We start from the raw sequence: 27,921 nt of genomic DNA, 5'->3' as shown, positions 1-27,921 counted from the left end.
AAAGATGGCAGGAGAAAGAACCATCTGGGAGCTTCCTTTGCTGGCCTTGATTCTGCTGCTCCATTTCCCAGGGGGTGTGTAGCCCTCTCCTCTCTTCCCCATCACCCGCTTTTCCCTTCTGCCAGGAGCCCGTGAGAAAGACGTGTGTAGTGCATGTGTGTGGATGTCTAGGGGAGGTGTGTGTGGATGTGACCTGCTTTGGGTCGCCAGAGTCACCCCCCTTCAACACCGACTGTAATAATCCACCTTCTGGGCACAAATGCTCCCCATCTCTCTGCCACCCCAAGAATCAGATGAGGGGACACCCAAGTTATATAGCATCTGGGGATCTAGAACGCCTGTAATGTGACCCTCTCGTTCTGCAGACGGGCACCGCAGAGACGGTGAGGGCTGGTGTCCCGGTGGGAGAGTCTGCGGGTGCGTTTCTGAGCTTGCTCATCCTGGAAAGAGGTGTGCTGCTTCTGGAGAGGATGGCAGCACAGACGGAGGGAAAGAGCAGGTCTTTCTTGGGCACCTTTGGTGACAAAGGGAGTTCCCACTTGCCGCTGGCTCCCGGTTCGAGGAGCCGCACGGAGGCCCAGCGCGGCAGGAAGCGGTGAGTGGTGGAAGGAAGAAGGCTGCTCGGTGCAGCCCGTCCCTGTGCTCCCCCCGCCCTCACCCCAGCAGGGCTCGGTGGCTCAGTGCAGTGGCCCCGGAAGGGTATTTACAGCATCATGACCATTAACACAAATGTGTAACGGCTTTGCGCCCGTGCGTTGTGGAATCTGGCACTTCGAGACTGGCTCTCATAAAGATTCCTTTTTCCACTTAGGCTGGTTATGATGGTGAGAGTATTGGGAATTGCCCGTTTTCCCAGCGCCTCTTTATGATTCTCTGGCTGAAGGGCGTTATATTTAACGTGACAACAGTGGACCTGAAGAGGTAAGATGGGCTTTCTGCATGATTGAAATGACTGGCACACCCATGCACACTCACACCCAACTCACACCCACACTCACACCCCCCCAACACTCACACAACACACCCACATACCACGCACTTACACATTCAAAACTCAGGCACACGCACGCACGCACACATGCTCACACTCACACACTCCTAGGACCCACGGGCGCTATCACAGCACCCCCGGCCTTGGTCAGGGCCCCAAACTGAAGCCCGAGTCTGGGCTCATCAGTCATGACAGGATCGGATCAGACGTGATCGGGGACGAGTTGGGGGCACCATAAGGAACTTGCTCCCCCAGTTACTGGTCAGCAGAGAACCTCTCAAAGTCTCCTGAGCAGCTGTCCAGAGATGACGCTGGGGACGGTTGGCTTTCTCACCTCTGCATCCAACTTTCATCGTCAGGGGACAGTTTGTAAACCCACAGTCACCTCTGACATTCTCAAGGGTGGCTCCTCGTAAACAGGGGAGGACCCGGCTAAGCTGTGGAAATGAGTCTACACCTTGGCCGCTGTTTACAAAAGCTGCTGTTCCCTCCCCCCACCCCACCCCGCCCAGGAAACCCGCGGACCTACAAAATCTGGCTCCTGGAACAAACCCTCCCTTTATGACTTTTGATGGCGAAGTCAAGACGGATGTGAATAAGATCGAGGAGTTCTTAGAGGAGAAATTAGCTCCCCCGAGGTAGGCCTCAGAAAGCAGCACTCACAACCCGATTGTCACTTTTCCCCCTTCACAGACAGTTTGAAAGCTCCCGGCTTCGTGTATTTGGTTTTCTGTGGCCACAGTACTTAACTTCCTTAGCTGTGCTGCGGTGTGCCACAGAAGACACAGAGCGAGATCAGAAGCCTTGAATGCCGGGAGGCCTGGGTCCCTCGGCTTCACACCTGCAAGATGGCAATTAGGGTTTGATGGCAGGAAGTGGGGAGGAGGTGGGTCGATGTCGCATGGGTCGGCCATTTCTTAGGTCCAATGCTGCAAGGTAAGGCGTGCATGTTAGCATGCGATGTCCCCAGAGCGCTGGACCCGGAAGAGAACCTTCTGGAACCTTCTAGAGCACCGTCTTCAACTTACTCGGAAGGGAGCTATGATCAGCAGGGTCTGAGGTGTGCCAGGACGAGAACAGAAAGTGCTTTGTCCCTAGACTGTTGCTTCCAAAGCTTGGAGACAAAAAGAGCAGGGAAACATTCCAGGAGGAAGTGTTCTCGTTCACAGCCACTCAGAGAAAGACCTGTCTCCCCGCCCCACCCCCCCGCCTTGTATAAGCCCTGCTCAAACACTGCTTACCTGTGATGCTTCAATTCTGAATTTTCCAAGGTACCCGAAGCTGGGGACCCAGCACCCTGAATCTAACTCTGCGGGAAATGATGTGTTTGCCAAATTCTCCGCATTTATTAAAAACACCAAGAAGGATACGAACGAGAGTGAGTATCTGTGGTCCTACTGCCCAGGGTTCTCCACGCAGATGGCCCCTTGTCAGCCTCTGGTGTGGCTTCTTCTAAGATCCTGGGAGTTCTGACTAATGTCCCTGGGGGTAGGGACCTATATCTAGAAATAAGGAAAAAGTGCCTCTAGTGTTGGATCCAGCCGCACGTGGGTTTCAGGAGATCAAGAGTTTCTGGAGGTTGGGAGCCCAGAAAAGAACATTTTCAGGGGGAAAGAATTCCCACAGGAATTCCCTGCTGCACCATGGGAATCCATTTTCATGATGCTCCCGCTAGTGCTGGCTTCATTACGGGCTTCCCCTAAAGAGTTTGAATAAGTGGGTGAGTTCAAGAAGGAGCAGTGTTGTGTAGACAGGAGAATTATTTTCCAGTCCTTTATTCAGATCTGAGAAATCTACATCCTTCATCCAATTCCGCTGTGCTGCCCAGCCGCCTGTCAGGAGGGAGAGGCGATTGACTCCTTCTTTGGTATCTAGAGAAAGTTGACACTAACTCGCATGGCTTATCTTAGTCATTTTTTTGCCTTTGTGTTCCAGTTTATGAAAAGAACCTGTTGAAGGCCCTGAAGAAGCTGGATAATTACTTAAATAGCCCTCTGCCTGACGAAATCGATGCCTACAGCACCGAGGACATCACTGTTTCTGGAAGGAAGTTCCTGGATGGGGACGAGCTCACGTTAGCCGACTGTAACCTTTTACCCAAGCTCCACATTATAAAGGTACGATGTTCCTCTTACCGCAGGTGCTGAATGCACGAATGGGGCTTTGTTTTATTTTGGCCAGACTCTTGAATTAAAAAATTAGTTTGTTTCTGTTCAAGGCCATTCAAATCCCAAGTCTCAGATCCATGGATATTCCCAGGTATTCTTCTGGAGGTCTCAAGAAACATCTGGGAGCTTGGCTTCCCTCTCTCCATCCCCACTGCTCCTTGTTCCAAGTCTTACCCTCACAGCCTAAAGAAAAGTTATGTGAAGACCCCTTGAGGGCAACATTGACTATACCCAGCATTCAATGCTTGAGGCTTTGAGATGATGTGCTGAACCTGGGAGTACTGCAGTGTGAACTCAGTCAGTTGTGGGTGATTGGCGGGGGAAATGGTTCTGCATAGACATGGCAGACGTGTGTCTTCTCAGCCCTTAATATCAACCCCCTACAGCTAGGGAGCAGCTCCTCGGCTGGGCTTCTGCCAGATTTGGCATCCTGTCTTCCCAGCTAGTTGAACAGGAAGTCGGCATCATGGGTCATATATTTTAGGGTTTAAAGTCTCCCTAGACCAGGGGTTCTCCAGCATTAGTATGCATAAGCATTATTTGGGGGAGCTTTTTAGAATTGTAAATCCCCTGATCCAGCTTCTGGTCTGCTAAATCAGAACTTCTGGGGGTGACCCCGGGGGATTCCAAAGTAGATGGCCCTATACTCGGCCTCTGGAGTTATGGTTGTCTCTCAATAGTGCCCCCAGCCTTTGTGTCACTTACAGGTGATAACTGTTATTATTACAGCTGCAGTGTTCTTGGTCTTCAGTAACCTTGGAGGCCCCAGAAAGAAGCCCAAACCTTGTTCTGGGGCACCTTGATGGTTAAAATCCCACCAAGTCCAAACCGAGGTCCTTGGTGGAAGGACAGGGAAGATGGGCAAGAAGACACAGGGAAGTCCAAATCAAGGGCCTGGTGATCTATAAAGCATGTCATTGGCATTTAGAAATTTACAAATTAAGCTCCCCTAATCTGTTGCTAATGCCCCTGCAGGCTTCCAGCTACCCCTGGTTGCCCCCTGTCATTGCCTTGCCTTTCACTCCTGCATTTCTTCTTCCTTCCTGATTCCTTTCCTAACCCTTGCCCCATTTCTCTTCTCTCTTCCCCGGTGTACTCGAAGGATACCGACTTGAAATCCAAGCCTTGCAGATGCGTCTGAGCCCTCAAGCAAATGTTGTTTTCAATAGCTTTGCCAGTTCCCCAACATCTAAAATGTAATGAAAGCATCTTAACTCATCAAAACCTCCTATGTTTGGGAGCCGTTTTCCAAGAAGACATTTACATACTTGTGTGTGGTTTGGTCCCTTGGGTGGATGTGTTGTCATCATCGCCATGACAAGTGAAGCATCACAGAGGTACATGGAGGTTGGGGAAGAGCAGGTGAAATACCCCAGCCGTACACCATCGATTTCTACTTGTTTAGCTCCTATAAGGAAAGAGTTTTTTAAAATTTAAGTAGATGGAGTAAACTTCAGAGCAGAGTAAAGCAGTCCCTGGCTCCAGTGTAAGACCTGAGAGCACATTCTTCAAAGCCACTGAGCATTCAAAATACCAAACAGCTTCATGATCCTTTAGGGTGGAGAGCCTTCGGAAGGGAACTGAGATTCAGTCTAAAGGAATTTATGATAAAAGATGAGAGAGTAAAGGAATTTATAATCTATTCTCCTTCCTGAAACCCAGCAAAAACAATATGAAAAAATAGAGTAAAGCTTCATCTTTCATAAAACCAGAAAAGGACAGTGTATCAATTCAAAGACTAAGGAACTTTGTCCAGGGTCAGGGGTCACAGAGCCAATGCATGCTTCCCTGTATCTTTAGCAAAGTTCAGATTTCTCTTAAAGTAGATAGCACAGTCCTAAAACGGCCAACCCAAACTTCTTGGAGGACTAGGGCCGTGAGAGGAGAAGCAGGGAACCGCCTCACATGGATCACTTTCAAGCTGAGGTCTCTGGAGACGGAGAGTTGAAGGAGGAACCAAACAGAGGCGCCATCTTTGTATTCTGCCGCCTGTCCACTAAATATGAAGGAACAGGGAGGCGAGTTGGAGAGAAGGGATGTGGCATTCTGCTTTGTGGTTGCTGAGTAGAGAAAAGAAACCATCTTTGAACCAGTCGAGAGAGACTGTAAATTGCTTGAGCTTCATTTGTAGCCCTGGTGACCTCCTGCCTAATCTGTGAGCTTCAGAGTGGAGGATGCTCTAACCCTAACCTTGACTCTGACCCTGACCTTAATCCTGCTGTGTCTGTGGGGCAGAGTGTAGAGCAGCGTTTGATGAGTGTATGAGGATAAACATCCAAATTGGTCTCCCAGCTGCCGGGCCTCACTCCTTTAGCCCTCCACACTACTTTTAAGAAGTGGTAAGTCCAACAGATCTGTCTCATTAAAAGATGGTTAATAACCAGGAAGAATCTAAGTGGGACCTCTATGTGGATAGAGGTGATCAAGAAGGAGAGGGGAAGAAAAGGGAAAGAGAAGGATCTGAAGAGGAAAAGGTAAATGAGAAACACATATCTGATGAGGAATTGCTCCAGTAAATGAACATACATTCTAGTCCGATTCTTCTCTACGGCCTCCAAGATATGAACGAGAACAAGGAACTTTTGAGAAAAAGCTCACATACAGGAACAAGATATCAAAAAAATATATAATATTACAAGGAAGATGAAAATCAGGTTGGCAGAACTCAAGGCAAAAACTGAGAGACAAATAAAATAATTTCAGAAATGAAAGTTACATTACAAATAACAAGGCCTAGGAAAAAACACTGCAGAAATTCATCAGGGACCTAGAGGACAGGCCTGAGAGCATCATCCAAAATCAAATGGAGAAGCAGCAAGGGATAAAAGTGATTAGAGATTTCCTTGATGTACATAATTAGGAACCAGAGAGCAGGAGAGGAAAAAGAAAAGAGAGGAAGGAGGGAAAATTATTTTGAACTCAAGGATGATCTGAACTTTCAGTTTAAACAACATGCCATGATTGGAAAAGTCAGATTGGAAATAGTCCAAAATATTCAACACACTACCACACACTTGATAAATTACTGAACTTTGAGGATCAAAAGAACACTTCGGGTGTTCAGACAGTAAGAGTAATAATAACAATAACAACAACAACAACAATAATGATATAATAAATACTAAAACCACCTACAGAGGGAAGAAATTCAGACTGGCCTCATACGTACCACGACCACATTAAAACCCAGAAAACAGCGGCGCTGGGGTGGCTCAGTTGGTTAAGTGCCCAACTCTTGATTTTGGCTCAGGCCACGGTCTCATCGGTCATGGGATCGAGCCCTGCATCGGGCTGTGTGCCCAGCAGGGAGTCTGCTGGAGACTGTCTCTCTCCCTGTCCCTACTCCCCACTGCATGCTCTCTTTTGCTCTCTTTCTAAAATAAATAAATAAATCTTAAAAACAAACCAGAAAACAGTGGTTTAATAATTACAGAGAATCAGAGGAAAGATTGTGTGATGTGAGTATTGTTATTTTTACCTGGACTTCTGGTCTTACTAAAATAAGTGCTCCTGAGACTTTTTTTAAAAAATAAAAACTTTTCTGTGATGAAATAATAAAATGATCATCAAAATAAGAATCCAGGAACAGAGGAGTTGTGTAATATAAAAGGTTGGTGATAAATATAAATATAAAACCTATTTAAATCTAAAGACAGAACTAAAGATTAAATAATGTTCAGACTTACAGTTACAGAACAGAATCAGAACAGGGTAAACTCCAATGTTTTTACAACCAGTGGAAGGGGGATAAGGGAGAAGAAATGGGAAAAAAAAGTGTAGTTGTATTAATTTCCTCATTTGTTATAATCAGGAGTTAATAGATATCATCCAAACTTGACAAATCAAGAAATAGAGAATCTCTATTATATAAGGTTATATCAGAAACCATGGGAAATTAGCTTCTAAGTTAGCAGAAAGAAGCACACACACACACACACACACACACACACACACACACACATTAATATACACAGAAAGACAGAAAACAGAGTAAGTATTAAATTCAGAATGTGTTACCATAAAAACAAGATTACATCTATAGGAGACATGCACTTAATAAATTTGCTCAGAAATGTTAAAGTTTAGAAAAAAATTCAAGATTAAAAAAAAATTTTAAATTAAAAAAAAATGTTGGTGGCTCAGTCGTTAAGCGTCTGCCTTTGGCTCAGGGCGTGAAGTCCTGGGATCGAGCCCCACATGGGCTCCCTGCTCCACTGGGAGCCTGCTTCTCCCTCTCCCACTCCCCCTGCTTGTGTTCCCTCTCTCACTGGCTGTCTTTCTCTCTGTCAAATAAATAAATAAAATCTTTAAAAAAATGTTAAAATAGAAAATTTGTAAACGAAAGGAAAGCAGAATTCTTAACGTTAATAGCAGTAAGGTTGAATTCAGGTAAAAGATGTTCAATAATTTCGGAGGGTTTCTGACAGTTATATTGTCTTGTTTCGCTGCATCAATGGCTTCTGGTCTGCAAACCTGAGTAATGGTTCCCAAAGACCTTCTAATTTGTGTTGTCCCGTGTTCACTTCATCCAGACATCCCAGAAACAATGCAATAGGAGGCAACAAAGCAGAACTTACCTTTGTAGCCCTGGGTCCCTGTTAGGGGATGAATTGCATCCCTCCCAAATTCATATGTTGATGTCCAAATCTCCAGTACATCAGAACATGACCTTATTTGGAAACAGGATCTTTGCAGATGTAATTAGTTAAAATGGACTAGGGTGGGCCCCCAATCCAATAGGACTGGTGCCCTTATAAGAAAAAGAAATTTGGACACAGAGACTCACGTAGGGAGAATGCCATGTGAGGAGAGCTGTCATGCTGCCAAAAGTCAAGAAACTCCCAGAAACTGGGGAGAGAACAGATCTTTCCCTAGAGCTCCCAGAGGGCATGTGCCCTGCCGACACCTTGATCTTGGAATTCTGGCCTCCAGGACTGTGAAAGAATAAACTTCTGTTGTTCTAAGCCACCCAGGCTATAGTACTTTGTTACAGCAGCCCCAGGAACCCGATAGAGTCCCCAACAGAATATACCCTCCTTTCTGACAAATTCCCCTCCGGCCAAAGGAAACATCTCACTCACACTGTTGTGTTTCCCATGATGTTCACTCTCAATTGCCCTGTCCTCACATCCACCATTTCCACGAGGATAAGGATTTGTGTTCCTTTGTTGACAACGAGATGATCTCTTCAGTGATAGAATGATGGAAACCTGTAGGAATAATATACACAGATTCCTGGGATTTCAGGAGGCTCAGCAAGTAGGAAAAAGAGCACTTCACAGTGAATCTGCCACAACCTCAACTGAAGATCCTCATGAATCTTTAGGCACCAAATAACACAGCAGCAGAACACACAAAGCCCAAACTGCTGGCAACACAAGGAGAAGTCCCCCAGAGTAGAGACCAGATTCATGCAGGTGTGTCCCAAGGACTATCTGGGATAAACCGGGGGGCAGGATTGTGTGGAGCCACTGTTTCGAGCTCTGTACTTTCATGAACTTTCCTGTCTCAAAGTAAGTGCAATTTGGGGTAGCCTGACTGGCTGTAGGAAGACTACATCAGGACTTGAGAGAGAGAATGTATTACACACCTCAAAAGAGTGGATAGTCTGATCTAATTGTCTACATTACTGGACTTTTCCTTTGCTGATTATTTCTTCTTGATTTTCAGATCGTGGCCAAGAGATACAGAGATTTTGAATTTCCTTCTGAAATGACTGGCATCTGGAGATACTTGAACAATGCTTATGCTAGGGATGAGTTCACGAATACATGCCCAGCTGACCAGGAGATTGAACACGCGTATTCAGATGTTGCGAAAAGAATGAAGTGAAGCCAGAGTGTTTTCTGTCTTCTTTCTTGGCTGTATGAGCTAGGCTCTGCTGAGAGTGTGTTCTTTGTCAGTGTGTCCTTTGTATCCCTTCCAGTAACCATAATGTCCATATTTTAATAATACTGTATCATAGTGAGCCCACTCAACACCAAATGGCCCACGGCCTCGTGATTTGTCAACTCACTTGTGTATCTGAATAATGCTGGTATCTACTGTGACACACACCGGTTGTCCAGTTGACTTCTTAATTTACTGTGTTGGCATCCACGGACCCTATAAACCATATTAGGGCTTGTGTTTTGCAGTGTAAGTTTCGAAGCTAATTAGATTTGGGTTCGATTCCTTCTTCAATTTTTAAAAAAATTCATCTGTCTCTGATAATTTTCCTAGTCTTCATATACAGCTTATTTTTCTCCTCTAAAAGAGTAGTTTGTTTTTCACGGAACGAAAATACTGTTTTTGTCATCGTGAGATGATTACATGTCTATTTTAATATTTTAAAACAATGGCAGAGATGGGGCGCCTGGGTGGCTCAGTTGTTAAGCGTCTGCCTTTGGCTCATGGTGTGATCCCGGAGTCCTGGGATCGAGCCCCGCATCAGGCTCCCTGCTTTGCTGGGAGCCTGCTTCTTCCTCTCCCACTCCCCCTGCTTGTGTTCCCTCTCTCACTGGCTGTCTCTCTGTCAAATAAATAAATAAAATCTTTAAAAAAATTAAAACAATGGCAGAGAGTATAAGGAAGGAAAAAAAACCCACCTAAAATTTCACTCCACCTAGATAATTGATAACTTACTGGCCCACTCCCCCTGCTTGTGTTCCCTCTCTCACTGGCTGTCTCTGTCAAATAAATAAATAAAATCTTTTAAAAAATTAAAACAATGGCAGAGAGTATAAGGAAGGAAAAAAAAACCCACCTAAAATTTCACTCCACCTAGATAATTGATAACTTACTGGGGAACATCTTCCCCTTCCTTAGTCTCTCACAGACGTTCACACTGCACACAACTCCAGTCATATGAAATTGGTGTGGGGACCTGTGGGTGATGCCTTGACCATCATGCTTAGAGGATCTAAAACAGGCAAAATATTTGGCACTGCGGAGCTAGAGGATGCTTGCAATCAGGGTTCACAGGTGCAGAATTGGAGTTCACAGATCCGCAGGGATCCGCAGGGACCACAGGGGCTGGGAGCCATGGGAGGTGCCCTCTCTGCCTTGTTACCACCTTGGCGATGCCAGCTGTCTCTGTCCCGGGGCGGGCAATGGAGGAGAGCGCACATGGTCTTTTGTTCCAGCTTCCTTTTGGATGCCTTCTCTTGCTCCCTCCCCTCTCATGAGACCATGCCTTCCTTCCTGAGGACGCTCAACACCAGGGACACATCGGAGGAGCCTCCCGCCCTGTGGTGAAATGTGAACCAAGCCCACTTCACTTCCTTCTAAGGGTTGCCCTCTGTCAGACCCAGTGCTGAGCTTCTCCAGCGGCGATAGGCTGTGGGGCTAGCCTGGTTCTTGATGCTTCTCTGCCCTTTACCGTATCATTTTGAGGCCAGGCAGGGAAAATCCAGGGAGACTGAATTTGTGGTGACTACTCTTGGGCAGTTCTGGGAACCAGTCAAGTTGGGGAGGAAATGGAAACTCTAGGCTCGAGAGTTTTCTGGTTTGTCTGTGGCTTCCCTGCCACCCTGCCCTGCAGCCAGCCTCTCGTGTATCGTTGGGCTGGGCTGGGCTGCCAGGCTCCCTCTGAAGGCTCGGGAGACCACGTAGAAGGCTGTGGAGGTCGCATCACAACCCCTCCGGGTTTGAGCATTCTCGATCATTCTCGGGCTGTGTTCCTTTGACGTTTACATACATCTTATAGAAACCGTCTTGTCCATTTGGTTGTAGCCTGTGGTTGATGGAAAATTCTTATTTAAAAAAATATGCATTTGCTCTATGGGTGATTTATTTGGAAAAGAATAAGATACGGGGGCACCTGGGTGACTCAATCTGTTGAGCGTCGGACTCGATTTCTGCTCGGGTCCTGATCTCAAGGTCGTGAGATGGAGCCCCCCATCGGGTTCTGTGCTCAGGGCGGAGTCTGCTTGAGATTCTCTCTTCTTCTCCCTCTGCCCCTCATGCTTGTGCTCTCTCTCTCTCTAAAATAAATAAGTAAATCTTAAAAAAAAAAAGGAGTACAATGCATTAACAGCAACTCTTCTGGGATTTAGTGAGAAAGGTCCAGTAAGAGAAACAAAGTCCGTAATATGGTGGCTACTTTGTATTCCCTCTTACTGGAGGCTACAGTTGCATGCAGGGGCTGCCCACCCAGCAGTGGGCTTTCTTTGTTAACCCTTTACATTTTTGGAGGTTGTGTCTAGTATTTCCCATCACGCATGTTTCACATCTGTTTTGGAGTCAGATTTTCAAGTCTAGTGTTATAATGGTATATCTAAACGTGGTCAATGAATAGACTACCCCTTGTTACTAGCACAAATTTTGTATTTGTAGATGTTGACACGATCTACATAAACTCTGTGTGCCTTAAAAATTAAACATATAAAAATGTTTACATGAAACCAAGATCTTTAATTTTTTTCCCTATGTTGTCTTCCTCACTTAGATATAAAGGAATAAAATGAACAGAAATGGCTTCCTTTAAAACAATGAGAGCAACGTCGAAGCAGAGATGATTGGTAATTGAATTAGAAATAATCTGAATTTGAATTGTGAGCCACGAAGACATTTTAACGGAGACTTAAAGAGGTCAGAAAGGACCTCTCCTTGTGTGACCTGTCCTTGTCCAGGTGGCTACAGTAGAGGTCCTTAGACTGTTCCAGTTTTCAGTGCCGTTGTAGGAAAGTGGGTGGTCCCTGGCCAGCCCCACCCTGGGGTCCCACCCCCACATCCTGTTCACGGGTCCCTAAAAGGCTATTCCTTTGGGGAAAGTGAGACATATTCCGGGGCTGTTTGCTGGCTTGAAGTCTTTATTACAGTGTGGGTCTTGAAGCAAAATGTTTTTGTTCTTCAAAAAACATACTGTATGTTTCATTCAAAACATTCTTGCAAATACGGACACTCAATGAATGAATCCCAGCCTTGAGGCTGACTGAGAAGCTTTCTCCAGGTGGAGAAGATTCCATTCTCACTTCTGGTTGCCCAGGAGGCCCTACAATTAGAAAACAGCAGCAACAAAAAAATCAGCTTTTCTTCTGAACACAAATTTCCACATGTAAGCTGGGAAGGATACAGGAGTGTCACAAAGTTATAATTTCTGGATGCTGCCCAGGGATTGGGGGTGAAATGAGGGAATTCAGTCCAAGAAAGGAATTCTAGAGACCAGGGGTCTCAAGAGGTAAATTCTGATCTACACTTCCATCCCCTGGCATTGAATGTATGCCCAAGCTTCCCCCTCCCCCTCCAGACAGTTAGACACACACACACTCACGGACGCACATACAGACCCTCACACAGTCACACCCACACAAACATGTTCACATATAACGCTGTCACAAGCGTACTGTCACAAGCGTACTTTCACACACACACACATATAACGCCATACGCTCATGCAGAGGCACACACTCACATACACACACGTGTGCACACATCCCCCGACACACACACATTGTGAGTGAGGTCAGCCTTGCTCCCTTGCATGTGTCCTCCAGCCAGTGACCGTAACATGTCTTCGCACCTATACCTCAGTCCCCACCTCCAGTGCTTCCTAATTAGGCTTTGAAAGAATTTTAAAAGAATGTCTTTTTTTTTTAATAAGAAAAGTCCAACATTTATTTTATAGTTAAGAGAACCAAGGGTTGCATCATCCCAAGAATATGTAATTCACAGAACCCTGGATGCATTCAATGGATACATTGGGATACATTTGTTTGCATTCCAAAATAATTTCTCTGTCCACACAGAGCTTTAATTCTGAATTTTTCGATATGTCAGTTTCCCATCAGGGCACAACCACTTGATAAGATCTGATGCACTCGTGTGGCCCCTGCTCCTAGAGGGACTGTCCTTCACTGTGACTCTCGGTGGTGTTTGCAGGTCAGGGGGACCCAGCTGCTGCCTGCCTGTGTGCTCAGGGACCCAATAGGGCGGCTGCTGGCCATTGCAGCCTGTGCTCTGACAATGTCATTCTCCCCATTACGGAGGGTTTGTGCTGAGTATCTGATGACCCTTGCCCTGGAGAAGGCCGTTGAGTTAGGGAGCGAGCCCAGAGCTGCCGTTTTGGGGTCCCCGTCACTGTCCAGGGGAAATTGTGTTCCAAAGCAGGGAGCTGCAGATTTGGGGGTGAAAGGCATCTATTTAGGAAGTCACGCCTGGGATTGGGCCACCAATGGCCCAGTGATTGGGGATGGGGGTCTTATTCAACCTGCTGCTCATTCCTCCCCTTTCAGGCACTGCTGTCCACACTGTCCTGTGTCATTGCCTCTCCTGTGGCTCCTAAGCATTTCAGTGGTCCTAACAACCCTCAGGAAGAGAGGCCAGTTTCTTGATGACACTCTACTCCCATCTCTTCCCTCCATCCCTTCTGTAAGGGGTTCCCAGCTGCCTCTTGGGTGAGTGGACAAAGACAGTGGCCATCAGTGATGGGCCCGGGGTCACCCATGAGTCCGCTGACCTGCTGGGCTCTGTCCCCTGCAAAGCTGCCTTTTCAGGGCCTAATGCTTGTGAACCTGACTGAGGCCCCTTTCTGAAGCCCCAACCTTTTACTAGTACATACGTCACCGACACCGCACAGAATCCTGGGAAGCTGTTAAATGGTGCAGATCCCCTCAGGGTCCAGGATAATCAAACCAGGAAGAGGGTAATGGCCATTGCTCAGAACACTCCTGGGCTTTGTAAAAGGGGGTTCAAATAGCATTGGGGTTTTTGCTTGCTTGCTTGCTTTTCCCTGATCTGGCATTAAGTGCTAACAAGTTAAACCTATTACTAGCCTCTTCCCTGTGAGGACCCTTGAAGCAGTGGTGATGTTTTAAAAAACCCAAAACCAAACAACAGCAGACGTTGGGTCCTAAGCCTGCTCTCGATGCCTCTGACATGTCTGAATAATCCTTTAATCTCTCTGAGACTTGCTCTTCTCGTCTGGAAAATGGGAACATCTCACGGTCAGGTAGAAATCGGTGTACTCGGGGGCTCTCTGTGGCTGGCTGCACACACGTGATTTTTTCCCTGTATTTGCTCCTCTGATATGGGTCATGCCAAAATGGACAGGTTTGCATGACCCTGAACTTTTCAGCGCAAGTGGAAGGCAGTTATGCCCTGACCTCCTGTTTCCCTGCCATGAAGGGAACTAACTAGAAGCAGGCTTGACTGGGAGCTTCCTGTCCTTGAGAGCACTTCCTGGGGCAGGACAAAAAGCCACAGGAGAGTGTGGGAGCCCCACCATGGGCATCAGAAAATATAGCCCGGCTTGGGTGGGGCTGCTCCGCTGTCCCCTCTAGTGGGTCACTGTGGGCGGGGCCAGTAATCTGTCCCGCATCCTGTCAACAGACAGGCTCCACAATGAACTGATGGCTCCATCAGGACCCCTCCCATCTGACTTGGAGACACAGTCTTCAGCAGTGTAACATGTCCTTGAGCCTCGGAGACTTGGATAAGCAGATACCTCGAGGTGAGTGGTGTTCGAGCCAGAGCCCGAGACCCACCCGGGCCCAGCTGTCCTTCTTCGCACTTCTCCCTTCCTTCCGTTCCCAGAGGTGGGGGGCATCACCCCACCTTCTGCGGGAACTGGGCTTCCGGCAGGTAGTAGTTGGCCTGACACCCCTCCCCGCTCCCCCTCTGGGCCTGACACTGATTCGCTAAAGAGCTTCATACAAACCCAGGCCAGATGTCAAGGTGTCATTCAAGGTCAGCCCACTGGTCAGAGGGTGGCTTTTCTGGGCCAGAGACACAAAGCATAAAATGCTCCCACTGGTCTCAGCCCAGCTTCCAGAAGGTCCCCACCCAAGTGGGGCTGTATTTTCTGATGTCCATGCTGGGGCTCCCGCTCTCTCCTGTGGCTTTCTGTCCCACCACAGGAAGTGCTCTCATGGACAGGAAGCTCCTGGTCAAGCCTGCCTCTAGCATAACTCAGCCACTTCCTGTTTGTGAACCCAGACGGGGGTATGGCGGGCATTGCCTCGTGGACTTCAGGAGCTAAGAGCCCTTGGTCCACACCTTGGCCTCTTCCCCTCGGAGCCCATGAGCCCAGCGCTCCCTCCTGGAGCCCAACACAGTGACGGCTGGGAGAGGCATGAGGGGTTCCTGGAAGGGGTGAGTTCTGGATCCTGAGAAACCTGGAGCATCTGAGATTTCTGCTTCCTCTTCCCACCATTTCCCCGAGCCGCCCTGTGCTCTGCTCACAGCCCTGGGCCTGGAGGAAGGTGGTCGCGGCCGGTGGGGAGGCATTGTCTCTCCTCCGTCTTGTGGCTCTGTCCCCGCAAACCTCCTTTTGGCCCCTTGCCTGCCCGGGAGGGTGGAAGGGGCTGCTCACCGTGGGGTCAGAGGAAAGCAGAAGAAGGTCCTGCTCCTGTGAGGTCACTGCTGGACGTCTGCAGGGCTGGGCCGGAGTCTGGCAACCTACTAAATTGTTCCCCAATCAGTGGTCAAGCAATCGATAAATCCATCCATTGATTTCGCCATAGAGCTAGATCAAAAAGCAGCCAGGCGGGGGCGCCTGGGCAGTACAGCGGTTAAGCCTCTGCCTTCGGCTCAGGGTGTGATCCCGGCGTTGTGGGATCGAGCCCCACATCAGGCTCCTCCACTATGAGCGCTTCTTCCTCTCCCACTCCCCCTGCTTGTGTTCCCTCTCTCGCTGGCTGTCTCTATCTCTGTCAAATAAATAAAATCTTAAAAAAAAAAAAAAAAAGCAGCCAGGCGATCTGGACATGGGGTCCCACGGACTAGTCCCCAGTCCTCAGACTGCCGTCCAAATCCCGGGCTCAGCTGCTGTGCTGCCTGAGAAGACTGTTCGGTGACTGTATTATTACCATGTGGTACTCACCTTCGACCCTGACCGAAGCCCACCTCTTTGCTGGCTCTTTTTTTTTTTTTTTTTTTGGCACCCTGGAGTGCTGACTTTTTGAACATTAGTAAAGGAAGAACAGCCTTTCATCAAACCAGAAGGCAGCTTCCTCACAACCCCGCAGAAAGTGGACCAGGAAGATTCTATCGACATCTTTCTGCTCAGAAAAAAAATAAAAAAGCCAAAATAGAGATAGACCTTGGATTTCCCTGGAAGAGGCCTCAAAGAAAGGGAGGTGGAGAGGAGAAGGAGGGGGGAAGGGGAGGGGCAGGAGGAAGAGGAAGAGGGGAGGGAGGAGGAGGAGGGAGAGGGGGACAGAGGAGGGGTGGGGGACTCCCGCAGGGGTGGAGGTGACAGTGGCTTACACCACAGGTATGCAAGGACTTTCTGGTGCCTGAGGGGCCTCTCCGGAAGCCCACGGAGTAGACAAAAGTCGAGTTTAGCCGCAGCTACAAATTGCCTGGAGTTGAGGTTGGCGGATGGTGGGTGGTGGGTGGCGGGGGTCAGGGACACTGTGTAGCCTGGGAATTTTGAGCAGTGGCTGCCGCCAGGCCCTCTCCAGTCACATCAGGTACCAGAGTTTTTGAAACATACACATTTGCGGTCGTCTTAAACATGTGCACACTTTCCCCACAGTGTGGACTGAACTAAAAGAAGTAAAAGAAAAATGTAGGTTATTTTAACAAGGATCTTTGCCTCTTGGTTCTTAAGTCTGTACAAGGCTGAGGTGTTGAGGCCTGGTCACATCAGGTCGTGGGGTTTCCCTTTCCTTGTGATCTGGGGTTCTCCCCACTTTGGAGCCAAGACGAAGGAGAAAATGGGTTAGGGAGGCAGCAGGATTCTAAAAGAGACTGCTGCAGGGCTGGTCTTGCTTCCATCTGAATCTTTCCATTTCTATTTTATTTTATGCGTGCGTGCATGTACGTATATATGCATTTTGTACAGCTCACAAATGACTCACTGGTCCTGAAAGTGAATCTTGTTTGAAAGAAAATCTTAAGGTCATCTGGCAGTGGTTCAGGTGTTGGGAGGACGCTGGTGCATACTTTGGTGGTTTTTGCTAGCTCATGCAGGGGAAAGAATTGGTTGTATTGACTGTGATACTGGAATACACAAAGATTAAAAAGAAATTAAAAAAAAGGTTCTTGCTTTTAAAAAATGTGTAGTTACAATAAGAAAATAGAAGCATGGCCAGAAAGACACCCAAGAATCTGTGTAATGGAAACCAAGTGGGTAAGTGGGCAAGGGGATACACTTAAAGATTTTTACAGTGTTGCTGAGGGGATGCGTCCACAAATGAAGTGATGGAAATGATAAAGCACATTTATAGATCACTTCACAGTTTACAAAGTCTACACAAGTGTATGTGGTCCCATAGGCCATGGGTGTCCGCTGAGACAGCAGTGGCTGCCATCTTGCCTTGTGGTTCTGGGGGAGACTTACTTGCTTCTCTCTCATGAGTGGAGGGTGCGGACCACCCCAGAGACCTTGTTCTGTCAACTTCGGGGCCTTGTACCATCTAGAGGGGGCGGGACATTCCAGTCAGAGAACTGGCAGCTTCCGGGTTTGGAGATAGCAATAAATGGAGGGGAGGGGCATTGTTTGCCTGTTCCATGTCTTCACCCAAAAACTAAGCAGTTGGGCTAGGTTGGGGGGCTTTCAATCTTGATTGCATATCAGCATCATCTGGGCAACTTTAAAAATTTTCAACATGCAAGCCACACCTCAGATCAACTGAACTGGAATCTTTGGAGTTAGGCTTGGACTTTGGTATTTTAAAAATATTCCCAGGCAATGGGACACCTGGGTGGCTCAGTCAGTTGAGCGTCTGACTCTTGATTTTGGCTCAGGTCATGATCTCAGGGTCGTGAGATCGAGCCCTGCGTGGGATTCCATGCTGAGCTTAGAGTCTGCTTGGGATTCTCTCTCTCCCTCTGCCCCTTCCCCACTCTCTTTCTCTCTCTCTCAAAACCAACCAACCAACCAACAATCAAACAAAACAACTTCCCAGGCAAATCTCTTATGCAGCCAGGATTAACAGCCCGTGGCAAGATGCTCATCGAACTATTTCCAGCATAAACTCTCATTTCTGGGTCTGGGTGATGAGTCCTGGTGGGGGGGAGTGAAGGAGATGAGTGACGGAGAAGGTTGCCCCTTACAATCTATCTCTACTCTTAGGGCAGTTGGTGGAGCCAACCATGGGCACACCTGTGACATCAGCGTACCAGGTTGAAGAGTGTCCCCCTAAATTCGTGCCCACTCAGTCTCAGAGGATGAGGGTACTTGGAAACGCAGTCTTTGCAGATGTAATCAGTTACATTAAGATGAGGTCTTATTGGATTAGTGTGGACCCCAAATGCAATCTGACTATGGCCTTTCTAGGAACAGAAGACATGGAGACGTACACGCCCAGAGGGAAGGGGCTGCATGAGGACGAAGGCAGAGACAGAAGCAGTGAAGTCACAGGCCAGAGGCTGCCCAGGCTGGTCCGCAGCCAGCAGAGGCTGGGAGGGGGAGCGAGGAAGGGTCCTCCGTGAAGCCTTCAGAGGGAGCGTGGTTCTGCCCACACGTTGACTTCACACTTCCCACCTCCCGAAGAGTAAGAGAATACATTTCTGTGGTTTGAAGCCCCCTCCTCTGTGGGTCCTGTGTTATTGCAGCTCCCGGAAACTTCGCTGGGTGAGGTTAAGCAGGGGTGAGGCAAGACGGCCTCAGCAGAGCTGGCTTCATGCTTCCAGCAGAGCACTGGCAGCTAGTCAGGTGCAGACTGAGCCAGGATCGATTTGAGGGAGCTGGTGGTCTAGCCAATAGGCAACGCTTGGGTCATTCTGTGCTAGAGGACAGGGGACCAGATGGGATGGAGTTGAGAGCCCGGCTGTTGGGCTTGCCCCTCCCTGCTGCTTCTGGCTGGGGTCTCGGGAAAGACAGCTAACCTTCCTGGCCTCGGTTTCCTCATCTGTCCAAGGTGGGGATGGGATGAAAGGTAATTCTGGGTCATTTCCCACTGCAGTTAAGCACCAGTAACAATTCGGGGGACCCCCCTACCCCCACCCTGGTGTGCTGATGAGCACCGTACCCGCAGCAGCCCTCGCCCAGGGGCTGGTTCTAAGTTCAGACCCTTTGAGCTGCCTGCTTTGGGGATTTTTGTCAGATGTTTTGCTTTCTGGTAGAGCCACTCGCCCCATCTAGAAAGATCCTGCAGTCTGAGACCAAACCAGCAATATTTAATCATCTGATCAGGTAAGATGAAGGAAGGATTCATCACCCACAATGGTCTAATGAGCTACCTCTTCTCAGAACACATCCTATGCCATCAACCAGACTTTCTAGAAACCAAACTGCCAAGGGCAGAGGTCTCGGGAGCATTTCTGATTCCCCTCCCCCATCCATGCTGTACATACAGCAAGGCTTGACTTTGAACATTCATCTTGACAGGGAAAAGTGAGCACAGAAAACATGGGGATGGAGAAACAATGGAGAAAATGTGGTCCCATTTCCTCTCTGTGATTCTAGGGTAATGTGCTCATTTTCTCTGCTGCCAGCAAATTACCCCAAACTCAGTAGCTTAACGCAGCACCCAGTTACCATGTCACAGGGTCTGGGGGTCAGGAGACCAGGTGTGCTATGGGGGGGGGTCCTTTGCTCAGGTCTCACAGGCAGAAATCAAGGTGTCAGGCAGGGCTGTGATTCTTATCTGAGGCTGGGGTCCACTTCTAAACTCACTGGTTGTTGGCAGAATTCAGTTCTTTGCTATTGTAAGACCAAGACCATCCACCTTGGGAGACCACCCATCATGGCCCACTACATGGCCCTCTCTTTAATGTGGCTGTTTGCTTCTGCAAGGCCAACAGAAGAATGTCGCTGCTGCTTGAGATCCCTCTGACTTCTTCCAACCCTGACCTCTAGTCCCTCTCTAAAGGGGCTCATCTGATTAGGTCAGGCCCACCTAGGATACTCTTCTTTAGGTTTCAAGGTAACTGAGGAAGTCAGGCCCAACCAGGCTAATGTCCTTAAGTAAAGTCAACTGAGCAAGGCCTCTAATGAGGTATGCAAAACCCCTTCATCTTTGCTGTATAACGTAGCCTAATCAGGGGAGTGACATTCCACTGTATTCACAGGTCCTGCCCTCCTTGAGGGTGGGAGAATTATGCAGGGCACACGGGGTCTGGGGATCTTGGGGACTATCTCAGGGTTCTCCTGTCACCGAAGAGTTGGAGAACCTATGATGGCCATTCCAAAGGATGTCTACCTCATTGTACAAAGCCCATGGGTTGAGGTCAGCTGACCTGATACTGGCAAACAGCTTAGGTGGCCCCAGGACACACCATAGTGTTAAATATTTGCTGCATATGTTCTTGGCAGGCTTCCCTGAGATACTTTTATTCCTAATCCCCAAACTCAAACAGCCATGGAGGGAGAAGGTAGGGCATTTCTGTGAAGTCCACTGACTTGATTTCCAGGTTCCTCTGACAAAGCAGGGGTTTGTTGACCCTCAAGTCCTGGCACCAAATGTACCTATTTACTCAGGCTTTTGCCAAAGGGTGGGGAGAGAGGGTGAAGGAAGGAGTCTTTGCAGTTGGTCAATACTGTGCTTTGTTATGATTTTGCTCCATGTTGCACAGGTGGCCAAGTGTCCCACATACCAGGCAGACAAATTTCTCCTCCGTGGCCTTCCCTGCATGCAGCTCCAAAGCCAGTTGTAAAGATAAAAAAAAAAGAAAGAAGAAAGAAAGAAAGAAAGAAAGAAAGAAAGAAAGAAAGAAACAAACAAACAGCCACATTAAAGAGAGGGCCATGTAGTGGGCCATGATGTGTGGTCTCCCAAGGTGGATGGTCTTGGTCTTATAATAGCAAAGAAAGAAAGAAAGAAAGAAAGAAAGAAAGAAAGAAAGAAAGAAAAAGAAAAAGAAACACGGGCAGACCCGGGTTTCTCCTGTGTTAGAAAAAGCTATCTTTAGAAAGAAACAAATAGGGGTTCCTGGGTGGCTCAGTCGGTTAAGGGTCTGACCCTTGATCTCAGCTCAGGTCTTAATCTCAGGGTCATGAGTTCAAGCCCCACGTTGGGTTCCATGCTCAGCATGTAGCCTACTTAAAAAAAATAAAAGAAAGAAACAAATAATCTAAGAGCAGTTGCATGCAGTTTGGAAAAACAAAACAGAAAACACCCAATTCTCTCTCTCTCTCTTTTTTTTCACCCAATTCTCTTCTATTCTCTTTTTGAGTTTCATGCTGTGCTGTTTGTCAATGTCTGATGGTTACACGTCACAATGCAGGTGTATTGTCTGTTTCCAGGGGTGCTCCTGGCTTCTCTGTCCAAACCAGGCAGTCTTTCAAGGGACAAGACTTTCGGGAGAACGGATTTGCTTTCTCTTGCTTGTGTTGCAGGGTCCTTGGGAGTCCTAAGTCTGTGGACTCGAGTGGGAAGGGGAGCTCTCTGCCGAAACAGGAACGCCGAGTGGGGGAGAGGAGGCAAGAATGGCGCTCCGAGCTTGTGTGCACGGGAGAAGCAGGCAGGCCTCCTGGCTCAATGGAAGGTCACCAGAGCAAACGTCAAGTGGCTGCAACGCTGGTCCCCAGGCCCTGGGGTGCTTATTGCCAAGAGACGAATTTGGCCTGTGTAATCTGCAACGTGGTTTTTAGCAGGAAAATGCTCTCATTCTGTTCAACATGCAGTCCTTCATGTAGCCTGGTAGCTCTGACCTGACTTCCCAGCTTTGACAAGAGACCACCTCCAAATAAATCACGGAGATCTCAGCCCTTTGGGGCTGGTTGGTTGGTTTTCCCTGGGAGATCTCCTCGTGTCTCTTAAATGATGTAAGGTTGCTGTATTTTAACAATTAAATTAAAATTCAAAAAGTATTTTTTGCTCTTTTTAGTCTCATGTTTTTCTGTTCTAAGAGCAAACATTTTTCTTCTTCTTTTTTTTTGGAACAGCAGATACTAGCACTGCATGCTGATTTTGCCCTCGGCTGCTACTTTCTTCACTCATGTTAAATGAGATAAAAGCAGTTTCCCTGGTAAGAAATGAATATACAGTTTCAACCGCAATGCCTCTTCACAGATGAGACGATCTCTATCTTTATTAAGAAGCACATTTTCTGAGGGCCCTGGGCTTCCCTGAGGATGTGATCTTCAGGGAGAAGCATGTTCCCTCCTTGTCCTCAGGACTGGACCCCGTGAATACCATCCATGCACCCAGGAGGGATTTGATCTTGCTCTGTAAAACTTTCTGTAGAGTGACAATCTCCAGAAATGCAAGTGGCTGCAGGAGACAGGACATCTCCTTCCCAGGAGATCTTGACAAAGGAAACTCCTCTTCTCTGGGAGACATCTTTGGGTGGCCCCATCTGGCGGCTGGGAAGCAGGCTAGCTCATCTATCAGAGTACCCCAGATTTCAGCAATGTTCCTTTTTCTTTTTAAGTTTTTTTATTATGTTTAGTTAGCCAACATATAGTACATCATTAGTTTTCGATGTAGTGTTCAATGATTCATTAGTTTCGTGTAACGCCCAGTGCTCATCCCATCACGTGCCCTCCTTAATGCCCATCACCCAGTTACCCCCTCCCCCACCCCCTCCCTTCTGTAACCCTCAGTTTGCTTCCCGGAGTCCAGAGTCTCTCCTGGTTTGTCTCCCTCTCTGATTTCTTCCCCTTCAGTTTTCCTTCCCTTCCCCTGTGCTCTTCTGTGCTCTTCCTCATGTTCCACATATGAGTGAAACCATCTGATACTTGTCTTTCTGTGCTTGACTACTTTTGCTTAGCATAATCCCCTCCAGTTCCCTCCATGTCGATGCACATGGTGGGTAATCATCCTTTCTGACGGCTGAGTAATATTCAACAATGTTACTTTTCCATGAGAAAGCTTCTGCTTGGTATTTCTGAGAAGTCCGAAGATGAATTTCCATTTTGAAAGAGGAGACATTTTGAAATGCAGTGACATTCACAGGTGACATTTGTGTGCTGCTTTGCGGCCATGACCCCTGTAACAACACCCCTGTGGGGACCTTCAGCCCTGGAAGAACTGTCCCCCCAGGCCCTGTGATGTTTGCCTGCTGATGAGGGGCCGGCAGCGAAGCAGTGATTTGCCCCTCTCCCCACCACCCCCCAGGAAATTCTGTCCTTCTCGGCCGGAGTCAAAAGAGGCCTTCCCCAGTTTGCTCCACGGAGGTCGGCCAGCCCGGGCCGTCTGGCACCCTGGGCAACAGCTAATAAAGGAAGTTTGCATCTAGAACCAGAGCCTGATTAATGGTTAATGCCCGAGGCTCCTTTCTGTGGAATATTCCAAGTAATAGCAGGAGAAAGGCAATTCCCAGCTCCCTGGCACGCCTCCCCCCAGAGCCCATGCCGAGGCCTCCCGGGCTACCGTTTGGCCAGACTCCTGTGCGTGCGGCCAGGTCACGCGAACGCAGACCTCCGCGGACCATCTCCGTCCGAGGCATAGAGAAGGAAGTGCAAGTGAACGGAATCAAGGAACAGGGCGAGGGCTTAGAATGGGTGGGAGCAGCAAGATTACTCAACACTTGAGTTTTTAATCAAGGGATCTTAGTAAAGAACAGTATATCCTTTGTTGGGCAGAAAATAAAAATGTGAAACAGAAGCCAGTGGAGATTTAATAAACAGAGCTATCAATAGGGTGCTTTCAGGAGGATTTTGTCACAACCACGAACCCTGCAGAGATGTGCTTCGGAGCCGGCTCTGGGTTGGTCTCCCTTGGCATTGTCTTAGGTTAGCCCAGGAGCCAGTGCTAGAAACTTTGGGGTAATTTGGACAATTAATTATCGCAGGCAGTATTCATGTTTTCAATGAACTTTTAAGAAGATAGAAAATATTTTTCAGGGACAAAGCGTTCCCCCTTTAAAAATGCTTTCAGAAATGACTCTGTGTCCTTGGATGAGGGGCATAAATGTGACCAGGGTGGGTGGGGGGGTGGGGCACTGAGATGACCAAGCGGGTGTAGATGTTTCCGTGAGACCAGTCTCACACCGTTCCGTGTCAGCCTATCCTCGGTCCGTAGTTTCTTCCTATGCCAGCCCTTCTTCCTTGTTTAACTAGGACTTCAGGTGACTGAGTAAATTGTTGTATGGCCTTGGGCGAGTCTTCTGACTTTCCTGAGTCTTACATTGCTCATCTGTGAAGGGCCTTTTTTTTTTTTCCTCCCAGCTCTTGGAAAAGTTATGAGAAAGTATAGGACAGTGCCTGAAAATATGAAAAGCTAGGTAACATCAAAGATTCTTGTCCTGGGGCACCTTGGTGGCACAGCGGTTGAGCGTCTGCCTTCGGCTCAGGGCGTGATCCCGGTGTTACGGGATCGAGCCCCACATCAGGCTCCACTGCTATGAGCCTGCTTCTTCCTCTCCCACTCCCCCTGCTTGTGTTCCCTCTCTCACTGGCTGTCTCTAACTCTGTTGAATAAATAAATAAAATCTTTAAAAAAAAAAAGATTCTTGTCCTTTCTTCCTGGCTATTGGGCTGGGCCTCAGAAGTTAGAGCAGCCTGGTGGCCAGGTAGCTGGGCCAGACGTCCAGTCACTTGTTGGTCAGAAGACCTTGAACAAGTGCCTTTCCCCACCAAGGCCAATGAAAGTCACACCTGCCTTTTTGAGGCTACAAGAGGAAATGGCAGTGAAAGCAGTCTGAACTTGTCTTAAAAAAAATGGTGGTAAGGGGAGCTGTATCACTCCAAAATATGTTTCTTGTTAACTTCCTACCTCGGTCCCAGGTTCCCTTTGTCCCTGAAACCTCCTCAAGAAGACTGTGACATGCGATCCTGGGAGGAGCTCCCCTCCGGGTCCAGGCCGCTTCTGAAGCCATAACCGAGCATAGGGCACCCACATCCAGTCTGATTCACTTCCTCTGGTCGAGACAGCACGCAAAGCACCTTGCAAGGCGTAAACCTTGTTTCAGGCTTCCTGCTTCTAGCTGTTCCCATTTTGTCATCTAGATTCTGAGCTACCATTAGGCATGACCACACATCTTTAGAGAAACCCGGTCATCACAGAGCAGCCGGGATTCCACGAGAGAACTCATAGGAAGGCACTTTGAAAACGGCCAGGTGCAACACAGATGCTCATTATATTGATAGTTATTTGGTTAGCCACTTTCTAAATTACTTTAATTGCGACACTTTTTAAAGTACCAGAGGAGAGGCGAGCAGGGCCTAAGAGAGAATGTTGACGACAAGTGAACAACGCTACTTTAACTTGCTCATTTATTTGTTTATTCGTTTGTTTATTTATTTACTTTGAGAGAGAGAGAGAGCATGTGCAGGGTAGAGGGGAGGCAGGGGAAGAGCAGAAAGAGAGGGAGGGAGAATCGCAGGCAGGCTCCACGCCCAGCGTGGAGCTCAGCATGGAGCCTGATGTGCGGCTTGACCTGATGACCCCGAGATCACGACCTGAGCCAAAACCAAGATTCAGACACCCCAACTGACTGAGCCACCCAGGCACCCCTAACCTGCTCACTTATAGTTGAGAACTAAACCACACTCACGTCCCAGGGGTGGTTATTTGAAAAAAGGAGCTGCTCCACAGTGTGTTAGGAGTTCCAGTCCTGAAGGGTGCTGCCTTTATTTATGAGGCAAGAGTGGCAGGTTCCTCAATGGCCAACGTCTAGGGGATGGCTGAGGCTTGGTCCCAGCCACTGGCATGGCTAGAGGACAGGCAGTAGCTGAAACCCTGGATATTCTGACTCAACACAAAAGTGAAGAATGGATCTTGCATGAAATGCATTGAGTGTCCATGATTATGTAAGTGTCTTAATTTTCACATTATCATCTCCTGAAGATAGCCATGGGGAACATGACTTTTCATCAATATCTCTGTAGGTCAATATTCTGCATTTGCCCTTCTCTTTGAGGATATGAAACCAATCTTGGTCATTCTCTACCTTTGAAGATCCCCCAAGGACTGATACCTCTTTATATGCATTCGTCAGTGAAGATCTTATTGAGAGAGACCCCCCCCTACTTGGACATGCCAAAAATCAAAGTAAACACCACTATCTTGAAGGCGGGGAAGAATCACTTGGCTGTGACATCTGGTCATTCTCTCTAGAGACCTTGGCCACTGAGCCAATACTGAGCTCTGTGGAAGGTGCCTCTCCTCCTACCTAAGGAAAGCCATCATCCTTTGGGGCCCAAAGCTCATGAGAGCAACCAAACTCAGGTCAGGCTCTAATTCCACAGGAGAATCTGATTGGGTTTTCTCCAGGACTGGCTCTTGCCCCATCAGGCTCCAAGTCCTTGTGTTGGCTGGCCTCAGTTTCCTCCTTGGTCAGCCTTTCAGTGAAACCCAGTGTCACTTAGGACCGAACTCTTGTGAGTCCAAGATCTGAAATGTGGTCATTGTTTTGACTAGTATCTTTGTTGCCTCAATTTCATGAAGATCATAGCATTGTGAACGACCCAAGGAGGGGTATTTTAGACCTATTGTACTCAGATAATTTTAGAGCTAAAAGTAACATTAGCAATCATACAAGGAAAATTTCATTTCCTTGTTGAATTACTTGCCCCAGGTTCTGTGCCCACCTATGGTGGAGTTGCACTAGTGTCCAAACCTCTGTCATAGCTGAGGGCCACACATCCAAGGCAGTATTTCTCGAAGTGTGAGCCTCTCAGATCGGTAGCATCTGCATTATTTGGGAATTTGTTAGAAACGCCCCTGCTTGAGCCCCACCCTGGGCCTCCTGAAGCGAAGTTCTGCCATCAGAATGTTGACCAGTCCTCTAGGGAATTCTGATGCTCCCTGGAGTTTGAGAAGCACTTTCCATGGTGTGCCAATGCAAACCTTTTTTTGCGGGGGGCGGGGGGGTGTCAACTCAATATTTTTCATCATGGGTAGAAGAGATGAGTGCTGAACAGTGATTTTTGTCATACTTTCTTTTATTCATCCTTACATTCACTTCTTTTCTTTTTCCAATTTAAATTCAATTAGCCAAGGTATAGTACATCATTGGTTTTTGATACAGTGTTCAATGATTCATTAGTTGTGTATAACACTCCGTGTTCATCACATAACATGAACTCCTTAATGCCCATCACCCAGTTGCCCCCTCCCCACCCACCTCCCCTTCCACAACCCTCAGTTTGTTTCCCGGAGTCATCAGTCTCATATGGTCTTTCTCCCTCTCTGATTTCTTCCCATTCGGTTTTCCCCCACCCACCCCTATTGTCCTCTGCATTATTTCTTATGTTTCACATATGAATGAAATCATATGATAATTGTATTTCTCTGATTGACTTATTTTACTTAGCATAATACCCTCCAGTTCCATCTACCTTACACCAGTCAGAATGGCTAAAGTTAACAAGGCAGGAAACAACAAATGTTAGTGAGAATGTGGAGAAAGGGGATCCCTCTTGCACTGTTGGTGGGAAAGCAAGCTGGTGCAGCCACTCTGGAAAACAGTGTGGAGGTTCCTCAGGACATTAAAAATACAACCCAGCAATCGCACTACTGGATGTTTACCCCAAAGATACAGACGTAGTGAAAAGAAGGAGCGCACGCACCCCAAAGTTCATAGCAACAGTGTCCACGACAGCCAAACTGCGGAAGGAGCCGAGATGCCCTTCAACAGATGAATGGGTAAAGAAAATGCGGTTCATACATACATTCATTTTTGAGTGCCCATTCCCACATCAGGAACCACAGAGATCAGGACATAGTGGGCATACATCCTTCCTTCAGGAAGCTGACGAGGAGTCATGGCATAGACAAGGGGAACTTTTCTATTGAAATGTAAGGCAGATTATGATTGAATCCCTGAATGCTACAGACATCAAGGCAGTCCTATGAGTTTGGGAACTCCTTGAGCTGCAGGGGTTAGGCTGGAAATGTCAATGGGGAGAGAGAATTAGCAGTCATATGGTGGAAACGGGCCTAATGAGTTCTGGAAATAGTAACAGCAATCTGAGAATGGTCAGGTTAGAGGAAAGAGCTTGTG

General features: G+C 47.8%; 1 protein-coding gene and 1 long non-coding RNA gene across 5 annotated transcripts in view; both read left to right on the top strand.

Annotated features, from left to right (window-relative positions):
• Nucleotides 1-9,595, top strand: part of CLIC6 (chloride intracellular channel 6) — a 44,587-nt gene extending 34,992 nt beyond the window's left edge. For 2 of the 4 annotated variants that reach the window (XM_034655872.1, XM_034655891.1), the window contains exons 2-6: nucleotides 812-921; nucleotides 1,504-1,629; nucleotides 2,263-2,369; nucleotides 2,927-3,108; nucleotides 8,830-9,595. In XM_034655872.1, coding sequence (XP_034511763.1) covers nucleotides 812-921; nucleotides 1,504-1,629; nucleotides 2,263-2,369; nucleotides 2,927-3,108; nucleotides 8,830-8,991 — 687 coding nt within the window. In that variant the 3' untranslated portion in view covers nucleotides 8,992-9,595. Of the gene's footprint in view, nucleotides 1-811; nucleotides 922-1,503; nucleotides 1,630-2,262; nucleotides 2,370-2,926; nucleotides 3,109-4,261; nucleotides 6,462-8,829 lie in introns of those variants that run through there. The other 2 variants (XM_034655875.1, XM_034655881.1) reach the window with 2 other exon arrangements.
• Nucleotides 9,596-15,099: 5,504 nt separating this feature from the next.
• Nucleotides 15,100-21,880, top strand: LOC117801438. Its single transcript, XR_004623950.1, has 3 exons — nucleotides 15,100-15,231; nucleotides 18,365-18,581; nucleotides 21,368-21,880. It is a non-coding gene; the product is annotated as an uncharacterized LOC117801438 (long non-coding RNA).
• The last annotated feature ends 6,041 nt before the right edge of the window (nucleotides 21,881-27,921 follow it).

This window comes from Ailuropoda melanoleuca, chromosome 1 (genome assembly GCF_002007445.2).
Source record: "Ailuropoda melanoleuca isolate Jingjing chromosome 1, ASM200744v2, whole genome shotgun sequence".
Classification (NCBI taxonomy): Eukaryota; Metazoa; Chordata; class Mammalia; order Carnivora; family Ursidae; genus Ailuropoda; species Ailuropoda melanoleuca.
This window is presented reverse-complemented; position numbering and strand designations above follow the sequence as displayed.